This window comes from Myotis myotis, unplaced genomic scaffold, assembly GCF_014108235.1.
Source record: "Myotis myotis isolate mMyoMyo1 unplaced genomic scaffold, mMyoMyo1.p scaffold_m19_p_9, whole genome shotgun sequence".
Lineage (NCBI taxonomy): Eukaryota > Metazoa > Chordata > Mammalia > Chiroptera > Vespertilionidae > Myotis > Myotis myotis.
The window spans coordinates 85076332-85098393 of NW_023416401.1; the positions used below are offsets into that span (position 1 = coordinate 85076332).

Genomic DNA, 22062 nt, shown 5'->3' on the forward strand with positions numbered 1-22062 from the left:
CTGCTCCTTCCACATTTCACATTCTCGATTATTTATAGCTCACTGATTTTAAAAAGCAGCTTACAAGCCAACCCTCAGTCAGCCTCCAGGTACAATAAAGACAGGACCGTACACTCCGTCACCCTAAGTTCCCCTGAGAAAAATGTGTCCACCGCTTAACCTCTGAACACCTCTACGTGTGCTAACATGGCAGAGACAACCCTGGATCTAAAAAAAGGTGCCACAAGGACTTTAAAAGGTAATCACAGGAACTATTATTAAACCCACTTCTAAAAGCTGGAAAAAAACTTGTAATGAATTATTTACTTCGCTTTTGGATCTTCTTAAAAGTAAATCTATGCCCAGCCGGTGTGGCTTACTAGTTGAATGTCGACCTGTGAACCAGAAGGTCACAGTTCTATTCCCGGTCAGAGCACATGCCCAGGTTGTGGGTTCAATCCCCCATGTGGGGCGTGCAGGAGGCAGCTGATCAATGATTCTCTCTCATCATTGATATTTCCCTCTCTCTCTTCTCCGTTCTTCTCATATTAAAACAACAAAAAAATAAATAAATCTAAAGAAAGCCAGGTTGATAATAAATTATAGTAAACTCAATCTAGACCAGAAGGCATCATCAGAATACAGGGCAGGACAAAAGTAGGTTTACAGCTGTTCAAATGGAAAATACAGTAATTAATAAATACAAGAATAAAGTCTGTCACAACTCACAACTGCAAGCCTACTTTTGCCCCAGTCTCATAAATCTAGGAAAAACAATTCCCCGCATACAGAACACCTAGCTCTCCTTACAATCACACTCAACTAGCCGAGTCTGTTGCTGGGTTGGTACCTTAATCGCAATTTCCTACTTCCAACTATGTGTCAGGATTTATGGTATGTTGCATCAGATCCAAAAGGTTAGGCAATGCCTTTGTTCTAACAGAAAGGACATGAAATGTCCCCATCTACCTGGTTCCTGCTCTTTTTAGCATCACCTTTGATTTTACAGTGCTGTCCTTTAAGGACTGAACTTTTTATAGGCAAGCTGTGGAAATCATCCTTGAGAGGTGAAAGACGAGGAAAATTTCGATGAACCAATTTCGCAAACAGGGAAATCAGGGCAAAGAAAGGTTAAGCAACACATAATCGGCCACAAAACAATGCAGTGGCAGAACCAGACTAAACCCGGGTCTTGGCGCTCCCAGCTATAATGGGTATTCTAGTTGCCCGACGACCAAGCCCAAGTTTTCCACCAGGTTCTTTTTTTTTTTTTTTTTAATTAAAATTTTTAAAATATGCTTTTATTGATTTCAGAGAAAGGAAGGAGAGGGAGAGATAGGTAGAAACATCAATTGAGAGAGAATCATTGATTGGCTGCTTCCTACAAACCCTCTACTGAGGATCGAGCCCACAACCCATGCCCTGATCGGGAACTGAACTGTGACCTCCTGGTTCATGCTCAACCACTTAGCCACACTGACTGACATTCCACCAGGTTCTTCTGCCCACACCACCTGCTGGCAGAACATGGACAGGCCATTTCATTCCTCTCGGAGCTTTGGGGCATCTCTAGAGCCTCATTATTTCCCAATGATCACATGGCCCTGAACAGAACCAACTCTGAAAGACACCACCTAGAAGACTAGAGGGCTGGGTTTAAAGTTTTTATGATGTCACTAAGACACCATAATGTATTTTCTGGACTTCTGAACACTGAAGATGGTAGTTCTCTAAGTGCTAGGTTTCCTGCATCCCAGGAAACTCAAAGCAGTCTAAATATCTGACATGAAAACCACAGTTCTCACATCTACCACGTGATCAGAAAAAGAACCAGGCACAAGCTTAAAAGAGGATGGCAAGTCCCATGTATTATCTGGTCAAACTCATCTTGGGTCTCACGCGCAGACATCTTACAGACATCCAGTCAAGTTACAACAAAAGGCAGCATTTGTTTTAACTGAAAACACTTTCCTAAATGATAACGTTTCTCTAAAACTAACTCATGTTCTCATCATCCACTTGCTGGGTTTTATAACTGCTTTCCAGCAGCAGAATTCTTTATTCAAGCAAAATATGGTCAAATGGATGAGAAGCTCTGGGAGAAGAGAGGGTGGACAAGGCTCCCCACAGGTGGAGTCCTCTGCCCTGGCTAGCGTCCACTGGGACTCCAGCAACCTGTTAACCAGCCTTCAATAGCAGCTTCCGGTTCCCATATTAAATGTCATTAGCACAGTAGAAACTTGGCAGAGCAAATGAGATTGCTTGAGAACCCCTTTGGTGTGTTCACATGCCCTGTATTTTACAGACACATTTATTTCTGAGGTAACTTAATGAACACTACCCCCAGACACAAAGGACGGGATACCAGGCACACCAAGTGGTGTGCAGTATTCTCACTCTGGTTACCCATCATTCCTAGTGCCTTGTCACCACTGGAAATCCATTTGCAATAAACATATGAGAGCTGGGCCTTGACAGATAGGGAAGTTTACTGCATAAGGGTATCTTATTTTTATAGGTAAGATCAGGAATGCCAAAAAAAAGTTAAGCAAAAGCCAGGGTCTCAACCCTGAGCTACTGAGTTTGGGAGGATCTTTCTCTGTTGTGGGGACATCTGTGCACTGGGGGATGTGTAGCAGTGTACCTGGCCTCCACCCACTGGGTGCCAGCAGCACACACCCCCACACAGTTGTGCCAACCAAAAATGTCTCCAGACACTGCCAGATGTCCTCTGGGGCAGCGGTCACCAACCGGTGGTCCGTGAGGTCCGATAGGTTGGCGACCACTGCTCTGGGGCAAAACCACCCCTTACAAAGCATCACTTCAGGCTGATGCACAAGATGATAAAATGTGTGTCCTTTATTAGCAAAATATAAAATCCCAGAACTTTCAGAACAGGAAGAAACCTTGATAGATAGGTCTTTTAACTCAACCCAGAGGGGGTCAAGTGACTTTCGACAGGGTGGTATCCCAATAGCCTGGACTCCAAGGCCCCGGACCCTGAGCTGCCCAGACCCTGAGCTGACCGTGCCCTCAGAGGGCCGCGTCCAGCACGCAGCTTACCCAGATGGAGGCCTTCGGGAAGTCCGTCCTCGGATCCATCTTCAGAGCCTCCTTCTCGATCTGTGGCTCCGTTTTCATCCAGGGTGCCGGCTAGGTCTGGAGAACACGTCCTCAGCTGCCGGCCGTCCACAGACATGGTGGGCGACTCAGCATCTGTCCTCCGGTCCTTCTTGTGGACTCTCGAGTGCAGGACCAGCTGGTGGTAGGTTCTGAACACCTTGCCACACTCAGAGCAATGCGTGGGCTTCTCACTCTTACTGGACAACTTGGGGTCCGCGTCCCCAGAAGGCACTTCACCGTTGGCATGTCTAGGCTTCTCCTTATCTTGTGCTAGGCCTGTACAACCGCTCTTATTGGATCTGGACTTTCCAGAACCTTCAGGATGGCTTTTACTCCCATTCCAGATTTCTCCAAGCTCTTCTTTGTCCGAATCATCGTTGTCGGTGCTCCCTTCCTGCCCGGGCTGCTCCTTCACCTCCCGGCAGACGGCGACTTTGCCCTTGGTGGCCAGCTGCCAGGCCTGGTAGGTGGTGAATGGGTCGAGCTGAGGTATCCATCTGGTGGGCTGCTTCACGGTTTCAGGGTGAGCTTTGGGTCTGAGGTTTAAGAACTGCAGGAACTCGTCTCTAGGGGCTGGCATCCCCGTCTGCTGAGAGTCTGCCTGGGGACTGCTGTCACCGGAAGCCGTGTCTTTGGTGTGCATCTTCCTGTGATCAATTAGACTTTCTATATTTGGAAATAGGAAGCCACAAACCATGCACATCTTGAAAGGAGAGGAGATGCTCTCCGCAGCCTGCTCCTGGACAACCTCGTTGATGGTGACTGGGCTTTCCAAGCCCTGCTGCAGCTTGCTCTTGGCCCCCGACTTGCCGTTGTGTGTTCGCATGTGGTTCTTCAGAAACCAGGGCTCCTTGAACCTCCGTCCACACACGTGACACCCATAGGTGAAAGAGTCCTTGTGTTTCTTCATGTGGATCTCCACGTCAAACGCAACTCTGAACGTCTGCCCACACACTTCACAGCTCAGGTCTTCATTCTCTTTGCCACTCTTGTCCTTGGGGGGTTCTGTTCGCACTTGGCCTTTATCCAGAGGGCTGAGATACTCTGCTTCCACACGCAGAACTGCGGGCTCACAGAGGATGGGCCGGTGCTGCAGCAGCACGTGCTTATTGAGGTCTTCAGAGTGGGTGAAGGTCTGACTGCAGAACATGCAGTCCAAGGGCGTGTAGCCTTCGATTTGGATGATGCTCTTCTCTTGCGTGGCTCTGAAAGGAACAGTGGTGGTCCCTTTTACTGACATGGCATCATCTAGCTCCATCTGGCTGCCAAGAGAATTGCCAATAACTTCCGGTCCATCCATATACACTAAGAGAGACTGAGTTGGCATGTTTCCTGTCACTTCAGGACTGTGTATAAAATAAGAATCTGGCTGAGGAATTTCTGGACTTGGAATAAGGCCACTTGTAATACTTGTCACTCACACCCCCAGCAGTCCTGGGCTTCAAAACTAGAGCAAATATTTGTTATAAAAGTTCAAAAGAAAATGTATATTCCTCTAACTTCTTATCTTCAGAAGTCTTAGGAAGCTCAATGGCAGAGTATCACTGGTTCTTTCCGCGATGCTTTGATTCAAATATGAGTCAGCACAAAGCATTACTTCTCTTTGTCTCCACTGAGAGCGAATGAGTCAGTTGAGCCAGTCAATTCCAGCAATCTGGAGACAAGATTTCCAAAACCTAGAGGGGGAAAACAGAAAGGGTTAGCTACGGCCCGAAAGAGAGGGCTGGGTGCATGGTCACAGGGACCTTTTCCATGTAGCAGAGAAGGCATAACTTAACACAGCGCCAGCCTGTTAAACAAGCTTGTTGATTAAATAACGATTTCATTTATCCAATCAGCACACCTATTACATCACTAGAATTCCATCCAGTTAGGAAACTTAAAACATGGTGCTTTAATGGTTTAAATCCAAACTGTGCAGTTTCAGGATAGAAACTGTCCAATTCAGATAATACATCTAAAATGTCACTGAACTGTACATCTGTATATTTATAAACAGCCTCTACAAATCTAGAGACTATAAGAATAAGATGACAAAGAAAGGTAAAATTTTAAAAGCCAGAGCTTCAAACTGTCTTATATACAAAAGAACAGACAAGAAACACACATGCCTGAAAGCACACTAGGGGATTACACAGGTCGAACACACAAAATAGGGACCTTTCCTAAAATTCCCCTCAAGAAATACAGAACACCTCAAGATGGTGGTTCATCTTGGCCAAGGGAACCATGAGAAATTCTGGTTCACTGGATACTGTATACCCCAAACCACTGCCCAATCCCAGTTTGCTTTTGACAACTCTCTATCTTCAACAAGCATCAGGGAAGGCTTCCTGTCCAATAAGGAAATACATACAACACTACTTTCTGAATGTACACGTTTAAAATAAGATCCTCAACATAACTGGTTCAATATGCCTTACTTAGTCTTGAAGTCAGAAATGGGTCTTTCATTTGTATCCACCTTTCGCATGTGCACTGGCGGGGGGGGGGGGGATGTTACTGCATTTAGCTCTGACGGCTGATTTAGAAGTCAATTTTCACTCTTGGAGAAGAATTAACCTCTAAAGCCAAAACCCTCCACCTTTACAGCAAGTATAGGAACCGTTTTTAAATAATCCCAACTACTTTAACTGAAGTCAGTTAATTCTACCCAAGAAAACAAAAGGCCATGCTAATTACTCCCACCACAGGCAGGCAACGTTAAAGAAAAAAAAAAGTTTACTTTCCTTCTCTCCACTTCCTCAAAGAGCAAGCTCAAAGACGAGGAAACATTTCTTCACACTCATCAAAGAGAAACTGTTCATATTCCTTGTTATCTTCATTTTGAAAAAAACTCAACTTTAAACTTTTCCAAATAAGACTATAGGTCAAAGATCAGAGTAAAGAAAGAATGCACTGAAGTATTCTGTGTTAATTTCTTAGTCTTTTGTTTGCCATCACAATAGAGGGCCAACCCATGGGCTGACTACCAACTTGGAGGGATATCATAGAAGACTCCGGAAACCTGAATTCTAGTCCTGCCTGGGTCACAAACTTAAAGTGGTCACCACATTATCTCAACCATATCTACTTAATGCTTTTAGTGGCAAAAAAAGGTGATACATTATAGGTCACCTCATAGTTCCAAAATTCTATGGTTCTGGGGGACAGACCTATATTTATGGACAGATACAGTCAAAAGGATACTTAATGACTATACTAATCAAAACACTAAATGATATTTGAATACATGACTGATCATTTAGGTTTCTATTCAGGCATTTATCATTCAACAAATATTTACTGACTGCCAGCATCCCGCGTACTATTTTAACTGAAGAAATTACCAGCACGTATTCTAGAAAAGCAGTTACCAAACCCTGACAACACTGTTTTCACTAGCCAACAGCTAAGTGAGAAAAAGAAAAACAACTCGAGGAGTTCATATTCATTTCAATTTGAATAAAGACTGCCCTCTATTTAAGCTCTTTTCTAGTTTTTGGTGCTAAAATAACCTTTTTAAAAAAACAAAGGATGCAATGGTACATAGTAGAGGTGTGTTGTTGTTTTTTTTAATGTCCTAATTTGGCAAAAATCAAAGTTAGCCTCCCCCCCGCCCTCCCCCATGTCAAACCTCAAACATTATTAACTTTTCTTTTTTGAAGAAAATTCACTAGTCTGTGACATTTTTAAGTTTTGGGGAATTCCACTTTTCTAAAAAATAATCTTTCCCCAAAAGACACAACCTACACCCAGTTTCTGGATTAGAAACATGAGGTGGGTATCCCTGTGACTTCCCACCAGGAAAAGCAGCCTGGAAAGACGGTGTAGGTTCCATTTTTATCTCTGAAATGTTAAATATCTGGGTTAAGTTATCAGCCTAACAAAAGACCGAAAGGATTGGTAAAGGAAGAAAAAGCGCTTTCCTTTCTGCCTGGCGAGAGGGGAGAGTCGTGAACAGGGTGGGGGCCTGAAGATGAGGGAAGATGGCACAGGCCAAGGAGTCCTCCAGGGTGGCAGGGGGAAGACCACCCTCCCAGGGAAAACTGAAGCTCTTCCTCCGGGGAGGCTTCTGAGATAGATTCTGAGAGTCAGTAACTTGCCTAACTGTCCCAGGCACTAGATGACCCTGGGTCATTGAAATCCTTGCTACTCACCCACAAGACTGAAAACCCTGGGTCACCACCCCTTTAAAGAGCCTAGAGCCTAGGAGCAGAGACCCGTCGCCTTGTTCCCCCACCACCTCCAGTGCGCGCCTAGAAGGGGCCCCGGACAGAGTTAGGCCCTCAATAAACTCCTGGTGAATAAATGAACAGCACTACATAGTACAGTCAGTATATGAATCTCTGGCCTAGGTCACCAACCACACCTGATATTGTTAACTTGAATGTTCATCACAACTTCCACACTGCCATCTCATTACCATTCTTTGCAATTTCAAGAGAGTAATAAAAAGTAAAATCATGTAACCATACCATAAAGTTGACCAGCACAAGCAACCATCACTTTGGTTTACAACCACTCAACTCACAGACCCACTGAAACAAAAATGCGGGCCATGCTTGGGAAACCTAATAGCAAATGCCCCGACGCCTGCCTTAGAAATTATATGTAGACAAAACACTTCCTTAAATTATAAATCAGTATCTACGTCACTTAAAACCAATCTGCTAAACAAAAATATTTAGAGGGATTGTAATAATAAAGGCTTTTTAATAAATACAGAACTTAGGAGAAATAGACATTCTAACCTAATTACTGTTAACCAACCACCATTTCCAACTGAATGGGGTGAGTGCACACAGCCTTCCCAGACCTTCAGTGCTCTCATGTGAAGCACGCAGAAGCCACAGAACGATGACTATTGATAATGTCAATTGTCTCTCTTGACAAAGCACTGGAGGGGGGAGGGAGGAGGACATTCTAACCCAACACTTACACTCTAAATGCTTTTAGTGGCAGAAAAGGGAGCATTCCAAACACACTAAGCTACTAAAAAGCACTTCGCAAAAATGGTTTTCAATGTTTAAAAACTTTTCCTAGAACCTTTACTCTCATAAATAGCACTTAACCCTCAGCCATATATATCCAAGGCACCAAAGGCACGAAGTTCTTCAGTTTAACCTTACATTCTGAAAGAACACTAGGGTTTTATTTATATTGTGATTACCTTAATAGATTTTTTTTTAATTTACCACAACACCATCTTTCTAAAAAAAAATAGGAACCCTATTGCTCTAACTGCTTGAAATAGAAGTCTGATGTTTTTTAGGCCATTTCTTCTGTTTTGTTTTGTTTTTTAAGATACTCAATGTGAGTAAAGCTACTGTGAATTCTGCCACTCCCTATAGATCTAGAAATCAGCAAATATTACACAATTATACAGTGCTTAATGAAAAGCACAATAATTTAAGCATAAGCACAAGTCAGAAGTAAATGCCACCAGGCTGATAATTGCTGTAACTTCAAATATTGTTCTTTATGTGTGGAAGCAACCAGACTGTTACCTTCTGAGACAGCACAGCTGTCCTTCATAAGAGGTATCTTACATTTCTTGAGGTGGACTACTCATTACCATAGTATGGAGCAGTAAGGTATTCATGGTCCTCAAAAACTGTCCAAAACACATAAAAATTCTATTTATAGCCACGCATTGTGAAGTAACCAGTAAATCTACTACCCCCCCTCCCAGTTAAGAGCCCAATAAAATGATTATTAAAACATACAACCTAAACAAACTGCTAGTCATTGACGAATTCACTTGAACCTTTAAACTGTAAAATTATCTCCAAGATCTGGTTAAGGAAACTTACAGTTCTTATAGAAGTTTCCCTTCCATATTTTACACATACTATTTTTTCTTAATCTGACTAGTGGAGATAACTCTATATAGTAATCTATAGTAGTAATCAAAACCTGTAACTTAAAATCCTTCAGTAACATTTCAAGGAAATCACCAACGTCACACCCAGGAGTCAACCCCCAACTTTCCTAAAATAGTTGTGGAAAGATGTTTAAAAGTTAAGTGACAGAAAAAGATTAAAATACTCAAAGTTGATATTCAACATCCCAACCTAAACTATTCAAAACCAGATGACTGTTCAAAGGCAGAGTTTGGGAAGATTCTAATCTAAAGGATACAAGCTCATTTTCTTGAAATTGTATGTAAGTGCCCAGTTAGTTCTAAATAGGATTAGAAACCACAGTAGTACTATAAAATGTAATCACATTAGCATATTTGAATGTCATGATTAAAAACGCTGCCTCAGGAAAAAATAAAAAATAAAAAAACTCTGCCTGCTTCATTCCAAATCAATTAAGTCAGTTAAAGGATATTAATGTGAACTCAGAGCACCGTGTATTAGTTTTAGTTTCAGTATTATCAGTATTACAGATACTGTGGTCTGTGAAATGGCATTGAAATTTTTTATCTTGTCCTGAAAGAGAACTGTAAGGAAAATGGATAAAAAAAGAATTTTAATTAAGCAAGATTAAGCATTACTATCAATGAGTTCTTATTATGACTTAACCAGTACTACCTTAACATTTTGAAAAGATTTTAGAATATTGCTGTACCAAAGAGAGGGAGCGAGAACTAAAAAAGCAAATTGTTCTATCTTTACCTGTATTCTTTAACTCTCTACAAAGAAAATAGTGAATGCGTACAGGTACACACACATATATATATATTTGTATATAAACAGATATACAAATAACTTTAAGCATTATACCATACCATACCACTACTCTACACCCCTACACCTCTTTTCCCACAAGGCCAAAGTGAGTGTTTTTAATTGTACCCAACTTAACTTCAGATTAAACATAAACATGGCAGTCAATGCCTTTTAAAGGCATGAGGTGGTTCTTTACAGACATATAAATACTGCCCTCCCTGTCTTTGTAGAGAGTAAATACTAAAGTTGTAAGTTGGCCCTTTTAAATCACCTGTTTGCTTTCAAAATTAAGAAGAAAAAAAACCTCTTTTCAATTAATACATATAGTCAGTGTTCAGTGGATTCATATATGAACGACACTTATCCACTGATTAAGAATGAAAATACTTCTGGTATAAGTGAACTGTTTTTGAAGTTATCCAGATTTGATATAGGTAGGAAAAAAAACACACAAGTATTTATCCTAATGCTGATTCAAGAACAAAACATATCTGGGCTCTCAATCTCCAGGCCATATCACTATAAATTTTGAACAATTTTAAATTCAAAAGGCTTTCTGACACTAGAAAATAAGGAACACCTGTACACAAAACACAAGCGCCCACAAAAAAGCCAGAATCTTTGGTAAAGCTTAAGAACACAGCCTAAGGAATTAAACTCATTCTCTCATACAACTTGCTCAGCTGTCTTTTCAGGTTTAGTAATTTTATTTCTCAACTTGATCATAAAATTACCAAACTGGCCCCAAATTTCCAGTAACTCAGCTTTGCTGTTACCCTGGGCAGGAAGTAATGGGGATGTGAAGAACAGGCAGCCAGCAAGTGTTCCAATGCCCTTTTTCGGGAGGGTCCCAATGTTAGACATAAAGGGACAACTGGAGACAGCAGACGCTGGCAAGGGCTGCCCTTTTATTTATCAGGAAGATAAATTTATAACAAGAATTGAGCTTGCTTATCAGAGCTGCAGATTTTAAGAAAGGATGGTCCCTGTCCTCCCACTTCCTCAAAGTCAGATTCCTATCTGCCCTTACTCATGGTCTCACTTCAAAATCCTTTGCCCCACATACCACTGCACATGTGCCTAACTGTAGTACTGGTTGCAGAAAAACAAGCTAAATCACCTTATTCTTAAGCCAGCATTTCAGTAAAGTTGTTCTGCTACACCCAAAATGAGGCCATTAAGGTATAATGATCAAGCTTCCCTCACCCAAATTTAAGAAATTTCCTGCTGTCTTTGTGTAATTCAGTCTCCCACGTGCATTTAAACTAGTCAACACCCCTCCCCCACATCTGGAGATGAGTAGACAAATCTTCTCTCTTCCTACTGCCCTGGGTTTAATTCACAGGTTGGGACCAAAACCTTCACTATTTAGAGCATTTGATATGATTGGGATTCCTTTATTGCCTGGACTGTAAATACCTTCAGGTTTCTATTTTGTAACACCTCGGTAATGTGAAAACTATTCTAGCTATCCCAATTTAGTCATTTAATTTAAAGTCTCATTACATTTGTTTTATTCTATTGGCATGCTCATCAGTATATAGAACTGCCTCATGTTTTTATTCCTAAGGCTTGAAAATACCTAGCCAATAAAAAAAAAAAGAGAAAGAAAATACCTAGCCACTGTTCACCTATTAACCATTCTGCTACAGAATTTGACTGAAGTAGGAAATTAGGACTAAACCATTTAAGACAAGTCATACACAGCAACCTCAAAACTCATAATATACAAGCCATATTGGAACACCTTAAACTGAAATTTTTTTTGAGCAAGTGGAAACAAAGCTTCTTGTAAAACATAAGAGAAGGCCAATCACAGCCTTCAGAGTCAGATAAAAGCATATCTCTTTTTTATAAGTAGTACACTGTAGGCAGTCAAGAGTCATTAAAACTACTCCAAAGTCCTTATCAGCCAATATCAGGCTCGTGACAATGGAGAGAAAAGAATGTAACTTTATAAAGTGGGAAAACACATCTTTCGGGACCCCTGAGGCTCTCACCAAGCGGCTCCGAATTAAGAGTGCTCTGGAGTTGGGAAAAGGCAACCCCGCTGTGGCAAGAACATGCCATTTCATCATAAACACTGTTACATGAGAGAAAAGTGATGAGCATTTATCTGAAATGAGATAAAGGGACTGTCCTTGCCAGGCCATTATATTCCTGAGTATTTCATCAGTTTGTAAGTGACTTGATTAAGTCTTATTTTCAGATTTCCTCTTTAAAAGGACGACTGGGCTGCTATTCCTCCCAGAAGTTCCACTGCCAAACATGGAGGCTTACTTACAAAGAGAATGCAAATCCACCTCCACCTTAAACCTTAAAAGTAAAGGCAGAGCCAAAACCTTCACTCCTCCTCCTTCCTCCCCTACTACCCACAGAAGGGAGGGGGTTACGGTGCGATCTCAACAGATTCTTCTGGCTGAAGGGGGAAAATACTTTACAAGCTTTATTTCAGTGGTATATTAGTTCCCTTTTTTTTAATTAAGAAGTGAAAGGGAATAATATGAACCCAAGACAACTGCTAAACTTCGACCTCACAAGTTATTTCTTTAAAAAAAAAAAAAACGGCAAAAGTCAAACAGCAAAGTGTTAGAGGTGTTAAGATAAAAGGACTGAAAGAAGTGGGACACTGAAATATGTGTCCACCTAGAAAAGTGGTAATCTTCCCCCTACTTCCTCCTCCGGCATGCAAATCAATGTGCAGAGCTGCAGGCTTCCTCCTTACACCAAATAACTAAAATTCCAAACGATCAGATTAGTAACCCTATTCTAACAAATGAGCCAAATAAATAATAAAATTGACTTCTGGGTTTTTAAAGAAGGCCCTGTCTCTAGAACCTAATACTTACATAACATTAAATATGGCAGCAATGGGGGGGGGGGGGGGGAAGGGGTGACTTCACCTGAAACACCAGGGTTGAAAAACACAAACACACTACTACAGTCTTTGGAATACTGAACAAAACAGTATCTAAAATAAACATGACTTCTCAGAAAAAGCCATCTACCATTCAGGACACACCTTAAAAGTTCTCAGCACACATTAACTAAGCAAGCACACACTAGTGGTTCGATTGTTCTATTCTTTCAGACAAAAACCATTAGGTGATTGCTCTGCACTTGTCACTACAGACCCTAAACCCATTAGAAGCCCTAGGTCTATTACTCATCCTCCACATATTATAAATTTGGGCGCTTTAAGTCTATGGGTACCAAGGCGGCCCATCTACTCCCCGGGAAAAGGGACAGTAAAGAAGCGCTGATGAACTTCCTGACACGCAGGAGGGAAAGGAAAGGGCCTCCGGAGACCCCTACCTACGGCCCGGCCCGGCCGGCAGCTGCTGGGGCCCGGCCTTCCTTTTGTTGGGCTTAATCTCATGTCAACTCATTCAACCAACTCAAAAGCGATGAAGACGTAATTGCCTCAACCTGAACGGAATCAGACCGAGGCTCCTTAAAACATCCAGCGTAATGGCTGCAAACGACCTAGAAACCCGGGGAAGCGGCGAGGCTGCGGCGCGCACGGGGGTCGCCGGCCCGGGGCCCCGACCCGCCCGCAAGACGCCCCCAACCGCCATTTGCCTCGCCCGCTCAGGAATGCTCACCGCTCCCAGCCCCGGAGGTAAACTGAGGCCAGAAAGACTTCCCGGGGGAGCCACACACCGCAGCCTTCCACCCCGAGGCGACTCTCCTGCTCTTAGAGGGAAAAAGAAAAAAAAAAAGTTTCTGCGGCTCCAAATGGGAACAGGCTCCTGGGGTCCCGAGTGGCCACCGGTGGCTCTTTCCCGGCGGAGCAACTCCCCGCCCGCCCGCCCCCTCCGCCCAGGAACGCGGCAGCCCGGCCTCGGCGGCCGGACCCCGAATCCTCAAACGTGGGGTCCCACCCAGGACCTGAACGGCTGGGACCCCGGCGCGCAGGTACCGGCCTCGGCCCCCCGCGGGCCACCTCTCACCCGGCCGGCGGCGCAGGACCCGCCAGGCAAACCCCCACCAGAGCCGTCCCCCCTCCCCTCGCCCCCCCGCACCCCAATCCCGTGCCGCTAGCATTTGGGGGCCAAATCAAGAGGGAAGAGGGCTCTACATCTGAAACTGCGCGGTTTCGCCACTCAGCGCCCGCTGGCAGAAACTTCCCTTTTAGAAAAAAACACACTTTCAGGCGAACATTTCAGTCCCTCCTGCCCCTCGGAGTTCCTGGTTCTGCCTCCAGCCGGCCGGGGTCTCCCGCTAGAACTGAGTTAGGGAGACATTCTTCAAGCTCCTAATCTATGGGTTATTTTAGGGTTTTGTGTGGGGGGTTTTTAATCTTTAAAATTAAAGGGGGTGAATAAAAATCCTCGTTTCACACCCAGGAAGCACAGCCCTGCGCGCCGCCTCCTCAGAGATGGGCAGAAGACCGGGACTCCCAGGCACGGATTTGGGGCGCCCGGGGGGGCTCGCGGGGATGCGCGTCGGGGTCCGGGGCCTGGCCAGGCCCCTCCCCCGACCCCGGAGGACGCGCCCTCCGCCGGGCCGGGTGGACGGTCCCGGCCATTGTCTGCGGGGGACGCCTGTTAGGACGCATTGTTTTGGCCGTTGCCAACTTGCCCGGCCCCTCCCGGGCCACCGTGGGGGACCCCGCGTCGGCCGCCGCCCCCCGCGGCCGAGTGGGCAGGCCCGCCCCGCGGCGCCACCCAACTTTTGGGGAGCCCCCACGCACCCCCACGCAGCCCCCCCGCCCCCAGCCAGCTCGGCTGCTTCCCGAGTGTGTGACGGGGAAGCGCTGCCTGCACGCGCCGGGTGGGGAGGGGGCGCCCGAGAGGAGCGGAGCCGAGTGGGAACCGGGGCGCGGGCGGGGCGGCCGTCCGGGGAGGGGGCGAGGTAACGAGCACGGAGACCCGAGGGCGGCGCGGGGGGGCGCCCCCTGGGGCCCGGCGCGGGCGGGGGCGCGCCCCCTTTACCTGCGGCTCCGGCTCCTCGGCCATTTCCTCGCTCGGCGGCGGCCGGGACTGAACTGACACCACACGAGCGGGCCGAGGTTTGAATGAGGAGGGAGCGGGCGAGGGGAGGGGGCGGGGAGGCCGGAGGAGGGGAGGCGACGGGGAGTTTCTCTCGGCCTTTTGTGCGGACACCTCCCGGCTTCCTCACCGGCCCCGGCCCCCCGAAACAGATGGGGGGCCACGGGTCGAGGGGCGAAACCATCCCTCACGGGGGCCTCGAGCCTTGGAAGACCCCCCCAAAAGGAGCGCCCCGCGTCCCCGACCCCCCGCCCACCCCCGCCCGGAGGATTTGGGGGCCGGGCTCACCTCGGGCGCGGGGCTAAGGTGAGCGGGGTGGGGGTGCGCACGGGGGGCAAAGGCTCGGGCGCCCCCTACTCGTCCGCGAGGGGACAGTGCAGGCGCGGGGGGTCCCTAGAGCCGCCGCGACGAGGCGCGTCCGGCGCACCGGGACTGTTGGGTCAGAAAGTGCTCAGGGAGCAGCTGTTGCGCCCTCCCTCGGCCCCGCCGTTCGAATACGCCCCGCCCCCTGCCGACACCGGCCGCGGCCGCCCCCCGAGGCCCCGCCCGCCCCGCGGCCACGTGACCTCCGCAGGCGCGCCCCTGCCCCGCCCACCGCCGCGGGCTCCGCCTCCAGGGCGCGAGCGGACGAGCACGCGCACTCCCAGTTCTCGCCCCGGAGATTCCCGCGCACGCGCTCGCCTTTCCCCGCCCACACACGCCCCCCCTCCCTCCCGCCATCCGGCCGAACGTGGAACCGCGAACGCCCGGCGGTTCCAGTGACAGGTACGCGGGGAGGGGGCCACGACGGCAGCGCGCAGGCGCAGACCCAGGCCTGCCGGGCCGCCTCCCCCTCCCTTGCAAGGTGTGCCCGGGCCAGGGGCGGAGCTGGCCGCCCGAGCTCCTGGGTCATCCAGAATTACCAACAAACAAACAAAAAGCCTTCACACCCATGTGGGCAGGTTAACCGGCAGCGGTGCACAAACAGCACTATTTTTCAGGTTTTCCTCAAGTGTGAGGAAGGTCGATATGACAAGACGATTAACATGTTTTTTAATGAGTATCTTCAGAAAGCTATCCTTTGTTGTTACTTTTCTAAAAGGTCTGGGTTTGCGCTTATAACTTCGGATTTATTCACTTGGCCTAGGTTCCAAGAATCCACTTGGCTTTGATAGACATCCACGTGGATGAAACCGGGCTTATTAAAATGGAAACCAAAAAAAAAAAAAAAAAAAAAGCTTTCCCCCTCCTCCCCACGCCTAACTCATTTAAAGCGTTTTCCTACTGTTCTTTCTCTGCTCACACACACAAAAAAAGGTTATGATTCCAAGGACACTGATTCCCCCCATTTTAAGCTCCAGGAGGAATCACGGAAGCACAATCGCACCCACTAAGTTTTCTGCCCCAAGATGCAAACGAATGCAAATACGAACGGAGCTATGCAAGTCACCACGAACAAAATCGCCCCGTTTTTGTTTTTTTTGTCGTGTGTGTTTTGTTTTTACCTTCCGTGTATCCAAAATGGAAAAACTTAAAACATAACAAGAAAGGCACTTAAAATACAACAGTTAATAAATCAGGACTAAAAAAAAAAAAAAAGAGAGAGAGAAAAAGCCACTCTGTAAGTGCTTGGCTGGTGAGCAATGCAATCCTTAATAAATAGGAAATGGAATTTGAGAGGCAGCTTCTCAGCAAAGGGGAAGCATTCACACAGCATGATGTTTTTGCTGTCGTCTTATACAGAACTACTAGTCCCACAGACAGACGGGCTGGTTAGCCTTTTCTAAAGAAATGAGCCAATTACTTGCAATCAATTAGCAGTGCCAGAAGTAGATTCTTAGGCCAGAACTCTTTTTTTTTTTTTTAATCAAGTACACTGATACCGATTACTTCCAGCAATAGGTTCCCTTTCTCGGGGAAGATGAATACCTCTCTTTAAGATACTTTTCAGAGCCTCAGACACAGTCACATCCTGAAACACAGTCCAGAGGCATCCTCTTCATAAACAAGAAGCTTCACTGAACTTCCCAAAACAAATGACTTCCCCCCTCGCTCCTCAACAAAGAAGCTATGAACTAGTGGAACCAGGTTGAGTCTTAACCTAAGAGGAGCCTCACTCTACATGTTAATGGATAACCTTTGAACTCTGAAACCCTGAATGCTGTAAACACAATGGCACTACTGGTAGTTTAAAATCCTGCTATCAAAACTGAGCAAGAAAGAAAAGTCCAAACTTCTTCAGTAGGAATGGGGAAACAATCAAATGTTTTGACAAATACTCGTTTCACTAAGAACAATAGGACTCCTGGCTCTCAGACCTTGTTGCTACTGAATTATTCTCAGAGCAAAAAAGGGTTGTGCTTTTTTTTCCCTCCGTGCCCTCACAAAGCTACCACTTTGTTAGCATAATAACATCATATGGTCTGTTAACCACTATTTCTCTCTCCCTATCCCCCCCCCAAAAAAAACCTTATTATGTTGTAGCTTTTAAAATTGAAAGATGATTGTATTAACTGATCTATCTGCTAAGAGTTTTATATGTGATCCTTATGTTTGAGCAAGGAATTACAAAGACCTTATTCTTGGAGGCACGCCAACAAAAAACTGGGAAATGGTTGCAAAATTCTGCCAGTGACTGAGTGCTGGGTTGCAAACACATACTGTGTTTTTAAATGGACGTAGAGTGATCTGAATTTGATGTAAGGGCACATGTGAGACACAATCTCCCTTTAGAAGAGAGAGACTCATACTTAAGATGTGTTGGGAAAGCTGGTATAGTTAAAACAATTAAAAATGGAAACTCCAAAAGTAACAGACCACTAGGAGCATGTGGTTTTGTCATGAGGGTGAAAAATTCATATTGTTATGGTGTGAAATGAAAATTGAAAATCAAATGTTGGTCTGCATCTACTTAGCTCCACCCACCCACCAGTAATCCTGTTTTACCATCAGTCCCTCTCTAGGCTCATTCTTCCGGAGTCAGGTGCTACAGGGAAGCAGGCAGCACAAAGAATGGGACCAGAAACGTCCCTTCCGCTGTGAGCTGGCACACCACTCAGGGAAGGGGCAGAAAAAGCCCCACTTCACCCCTTTTTAATGCGACAAATGTCAGCTACACTTCATTTTTCACAATTATCTAAACAGACCAGCCCGCCTTAAGATGTTTCCCAGTGTAATCTTTAAAATATAGCCCCATTATCCCTGATTTAATCCTGGTGATATGAGACCTCTTCTTTTAGCCAACTTATGGTTTTCTCTCCAGACCTAATAACAAAAAGCCCTTCTGGTTTGCTATATTTACCGTCTACTGGAATCATGTTTGGGGACCAAGCCATAATTAAGAAGAACAGAATGCGGTATGATCTTCTTATTTCGCAAGTATTTATTTTACTGTGGAACTATTACAGAAAAACAACTTGGAAACTGTGTGCAAAACCCTGGAGCTGAAATGAAGCCAACGTAGATACTTGGCTTAAAAAAAAAAAAATAACAACTTAGTGGTTCAGAGCAGGAAAACCTGAAAAACTGCAGTGAGGAGTTAGCAGGAAAAGAGAATGAAAAAGTGAGCCCAACCTGCCAGTCTCCTGAGAACTACAAAGGACATTTGAGAAGAACCGGGGCAGCCCTTGTAACACGACTGAATGCACTAAATTAAGCAGGGATCACCAACAACTGCAGGGAACACCACACTTCTCTCTCTTCTATTCGGTCTCTTGATTTCATTCAGGTCGTCTCAAAATCGTAAGCCCTCTATAAAACATCGGAACAGATGACAAAAACAAATAGCAGCACTTACTTTGGGAAGTGGGGGCAGTGTCTGGAACCTGGAGACTTGCTCTCTGAGCCTGCCAGTCCACCTGGCTTGGAACAATCCTGGAAGAGAAGTGATTGCTGGATTTTATTCGCAAACCAAAAAGGGAGGGGCCAAGAATAAGGCTCCATTTAAATAGGAGTCTAGATCCAATCACAAATTCATCAGATTAACTTGAGTGGGAGGGGGGAGAGACTTAATTTTTTAACTTCATTTGTCCCATTGACAAGATAGATCAGTGCCTCCCTCCCCTCTGCAAGCACTTTGTCTTCCTCTAATATTCTGGAAGGTTTTCCAAGGTTGACGTCACTCGACATGTAAATGTAAACTTTCTTTTAAAAAGTCACCTAGCTTTGGGAGCACCTCTTTAAAGCTTTTTGCACTCATCTGATATTCCAAAAGGGGAACTCTGGGCTAAGAGGAAGTCTGGGAAGAGTAAGGTAAATAACATTTCTTGAAATCCGATGCCCGGCCTCATCTCAATAAACGGAACCCTCTTTTCATCCACCCACTTACTCAAGTCAAAACCTCGTATAATTTGGCTTAAACTATACTTCACCCTCCTTCCCCACACACCTTGAATCCATCAGCAAACCCTATAATTTCTAAATATATTTCAACTCTGTCCACTTCTTCTCTAACACGAGCCTACTCCGCAAACCCACTCTCTCCTCCAAATATTTGAATAAGTGAGGTTTCTCCAAGCTTTCTTTTTTTCTAGGTCTGCCTTACCATTCTCCACCCCACAGCCCAAGAGAGCTTTCACAGTGTCAATCAGATCATGTCCCCACCCTGCTTAATGGCTTCCTTTTGCCTCAGGAAAAAAGAACAAACTCCAGAGCTGCCTCGCCAGGCCTGTAATCTGGCCCCTGCCTAACTCTCCAGCCTCAAGTCTTGGCCAACCCTCCTTTAGGGTTCTAAACTGCAACCTGTCCAACCCAGAGCCTTTAGACCTGCGGTGCCCTCCGCCTAGCGCTCCTTTCCCATTCTTTCAGAAAATCAGCTTCTATTGCTCCTAAGAGAGGTTTAAACTGCGTGTTCTGGGGGGAGGGGGGTCGGAATGTCTTCTCTCCAGGCACTCTGGACTCTCAAATATTCCGCGCCACCTCTTGAAAGCTGCATGAATTCTAGAGTAGTATTTAATCCCTCTGGGCTTCAGTTTCCTCATCCATAAAATGGGATGATGAAAAAGAAGAGGAAGTAGAAAAGGGAAGAAAATGGAGGAAGAGGAAGAAAAAAATAACTACTTAAAAGTTCTCACAGCCCAGCCGGCACAGCTCACTGGTTGAGAATGGACCTATGAACCAGGAGGTCATGGCTCGATTCCCAGTCAGGGCGCATGCTGGGGTTGTGGGCTCGATCCCCAGTGTGGGGTATGCAGGAGGCAGCCAATCAATGATTCTCCCTTTCCCTTCCTCTCTGAAATCAATAAAAATATATTTCTTTTTTTAAAAATTCTCATCACAAGGGAATAAACTATGAGATGATGGATGTTAACTTATTGTGATAATGATTTTGCAACATACACATACCTCAAATCATATTGTACAGTTTAAACTTATAGTGTCACATGTAAATTGCATCTCAATAAAATTGGAGAAAACATGTATATTTATATTACTAGCATAAATAAGACTGGAGAATTCAATGAGACACACTGTGCAAAGTTGTAAGCCCAGAGTTTGGGAGGGCCTGGCACTTTTGTAGGCACGGGAGGTAGAGCTTAGAGCAGTGACGGCGAACCTATCAACTCATTTTTTTTGGTTGATTTTTCTTTGTTAAATGGCATTTAAATATATAAAATAAATGTCAAAAATATACATCTTTGTTTTGCTATGGTTGCAAATATCAAAAAAGTTCTATATGTGACACGGCACCAGAGTTAAGTTAGGGTTTTTCAAAATGCTGACACGCCGAGCTCAAAAGGTTCGCCATCACTGGCCTAGAGGAAGCCAAACAAATGAAGTTCTTGCCCCTTTGGATTTCATTCTGTCTTCTAGAGCAGCGATTTTCAACCTTTTTCATATCATGGCACACACCAACACTAATTGCTAAACAGTTCTGTGGCCACAAAAAACAGGTGTCATTTTGATTCATTCACACCAGGCGGCTATTGTGTTGGCTATTGTTTGTGTGTGTGTGTTGTGTGTTTGACAGTCTAAGGGAAAAGAGGTCAGTGCCCCTGACTAAACAGTCAGTTTTTGCAGGTTTTAAAAATTCTGCCAGTGACGGAAAATCACTGTTCTGGAGGGAGATAGACAATACACAGAAAGTTATATTGGCAAAGTCAGGGTCACCGGAGAGGGGAGGTGCCTGCTGTTTGGGGGTGGGGGCTCCCTGAGCAGCAGCGGCCCTCCATCAGGAAGCCAGGTGGGGAGCAGAAGGTGGGCAGGCTCAGGACAGAAGGGAAGCTGCTTACAGACGGAACTAGGAGGCCAGTGTGTGGGGCCCAGGGAGGGAGGACAGAACGCATGGGAATAAGGCAGGACCTTGCAAAGACAGTGTCGAGAACTGGTTTTTACTAGTATCTCTAGATGCGGTAGGATGTCAGACAATTTTCCATCCTCATTTTATTTGCCACATCTGTACTTGACAGAGTCTATCCCTTCCTCCTCCTTGAAACACTTCTTCCCTGGATCTGGAGCCTGCTCATTTCCCCCAGCCTTCCCCCCAACCCCCCCATCCCACCCCTGCTCCTTCTAAGTCCCCTCGGCTGGTCCTTTCTCCTCTCCCTCACCTCCAGACTTTAAAACGCCCAGGACTCAATGCTGGTGCCTTCTCTGTGTCTCATTTATCCCCTAGGTGATTTCATCCCATTCAGTGCCTCAGAAGACCTAACAAGGCTCCTAAATGTATATCTTTCTCACCCAGGCCTTTACCTCGACTCCCAAAACATATTTCCAACTTCCTACTCTGTGTCCACTTAGATGTCCAGTAATGAATTCTAGAGTTCACTCTCAGACCTCTTCCCACAACTCTCCACCCCTAATGATCTTTAGTATCATGGAATGTTGACGAAGAAAGAATGGGTAGAGAGATGGGTTAGCCACTAACATTAAATCACGCACCCCTCAGGTACCCCCAGATCTCAAACCCACGTGGTTATACTCACTACACATTATACCCCAGTAATTTATTCATTCCTGCCCGTCCTCCTCCTACTAAACTCCGTAAAAATAGATGCCACTGTGTCTTGTTCTCTGCTGTATCTCCATGATGTCTGCCTGTAGCAGTGATCAATCAATGTGTTCAAAATGCATTCCAATGGGAAGGGAAATAAAATGTGGGTCTTCTAAGCAGTCACTGGGGTCTGGTTAGACCTCAGTTTCCTCATCTGTAAAATAGGAATGATAATCTCTGATCACCTGCCTCATTGGATAGTTGTGTTGCCCCAAGTCAGAGCACAGGGAAGCTCTGTGTTGCACACCAGCCAAAGGGTTGTTTTTAGGGTGACGCTTGTTGCGTTTGCACTGCACAGATCCACCTTCATGGATTTTTTTCCTATTGGAACAATATT

At 45.4% G+C, this 22062-nt stretch overlaps 1 protein-coding gene across 7 annotated transcripts in view; it reads right to left on the reverse strand.

Moving 5' to 3' along the window:
• The window catches only part of ZNF217 (zinc finger protein 217), a 40572-nt gene that overhangs the window by 9477 nt on the left and 9033 nt on the right, over positions 1 to 22062 (reverse strand). For 2 of the 7 annotated variants that reach the window (XM_036321937.1, XM_036321934.1), the window contains 2 exons: positions 18531 to 18607; positions 3043 to 4778 (listed from right to left, as the gene is read on the reverse strand). In XM_036321937.1, the coding sequence (XP_036177830.1) occupies positions 3043 to 4429 (1387 nt within the window). In that variant the 5' untranslated portion in view covers positions 4430 to 4778; positions 18531 to 18607. Of the gene's footprint in view, positions 1 to 3042; positions 4779 to 8591; positions 8699 to 8813; positions 12610 to 13366; positions 13531 to 14698; positions 14970 to 15043; positions 15219 to 18530; positions 18608 to 22062 lie in introns of those variants that run through there. The other 5 variants (XM_036321940.1, XM_036321936.1, XM_036321938.1 and 2 more) reach the window with 5 other exon arrangements.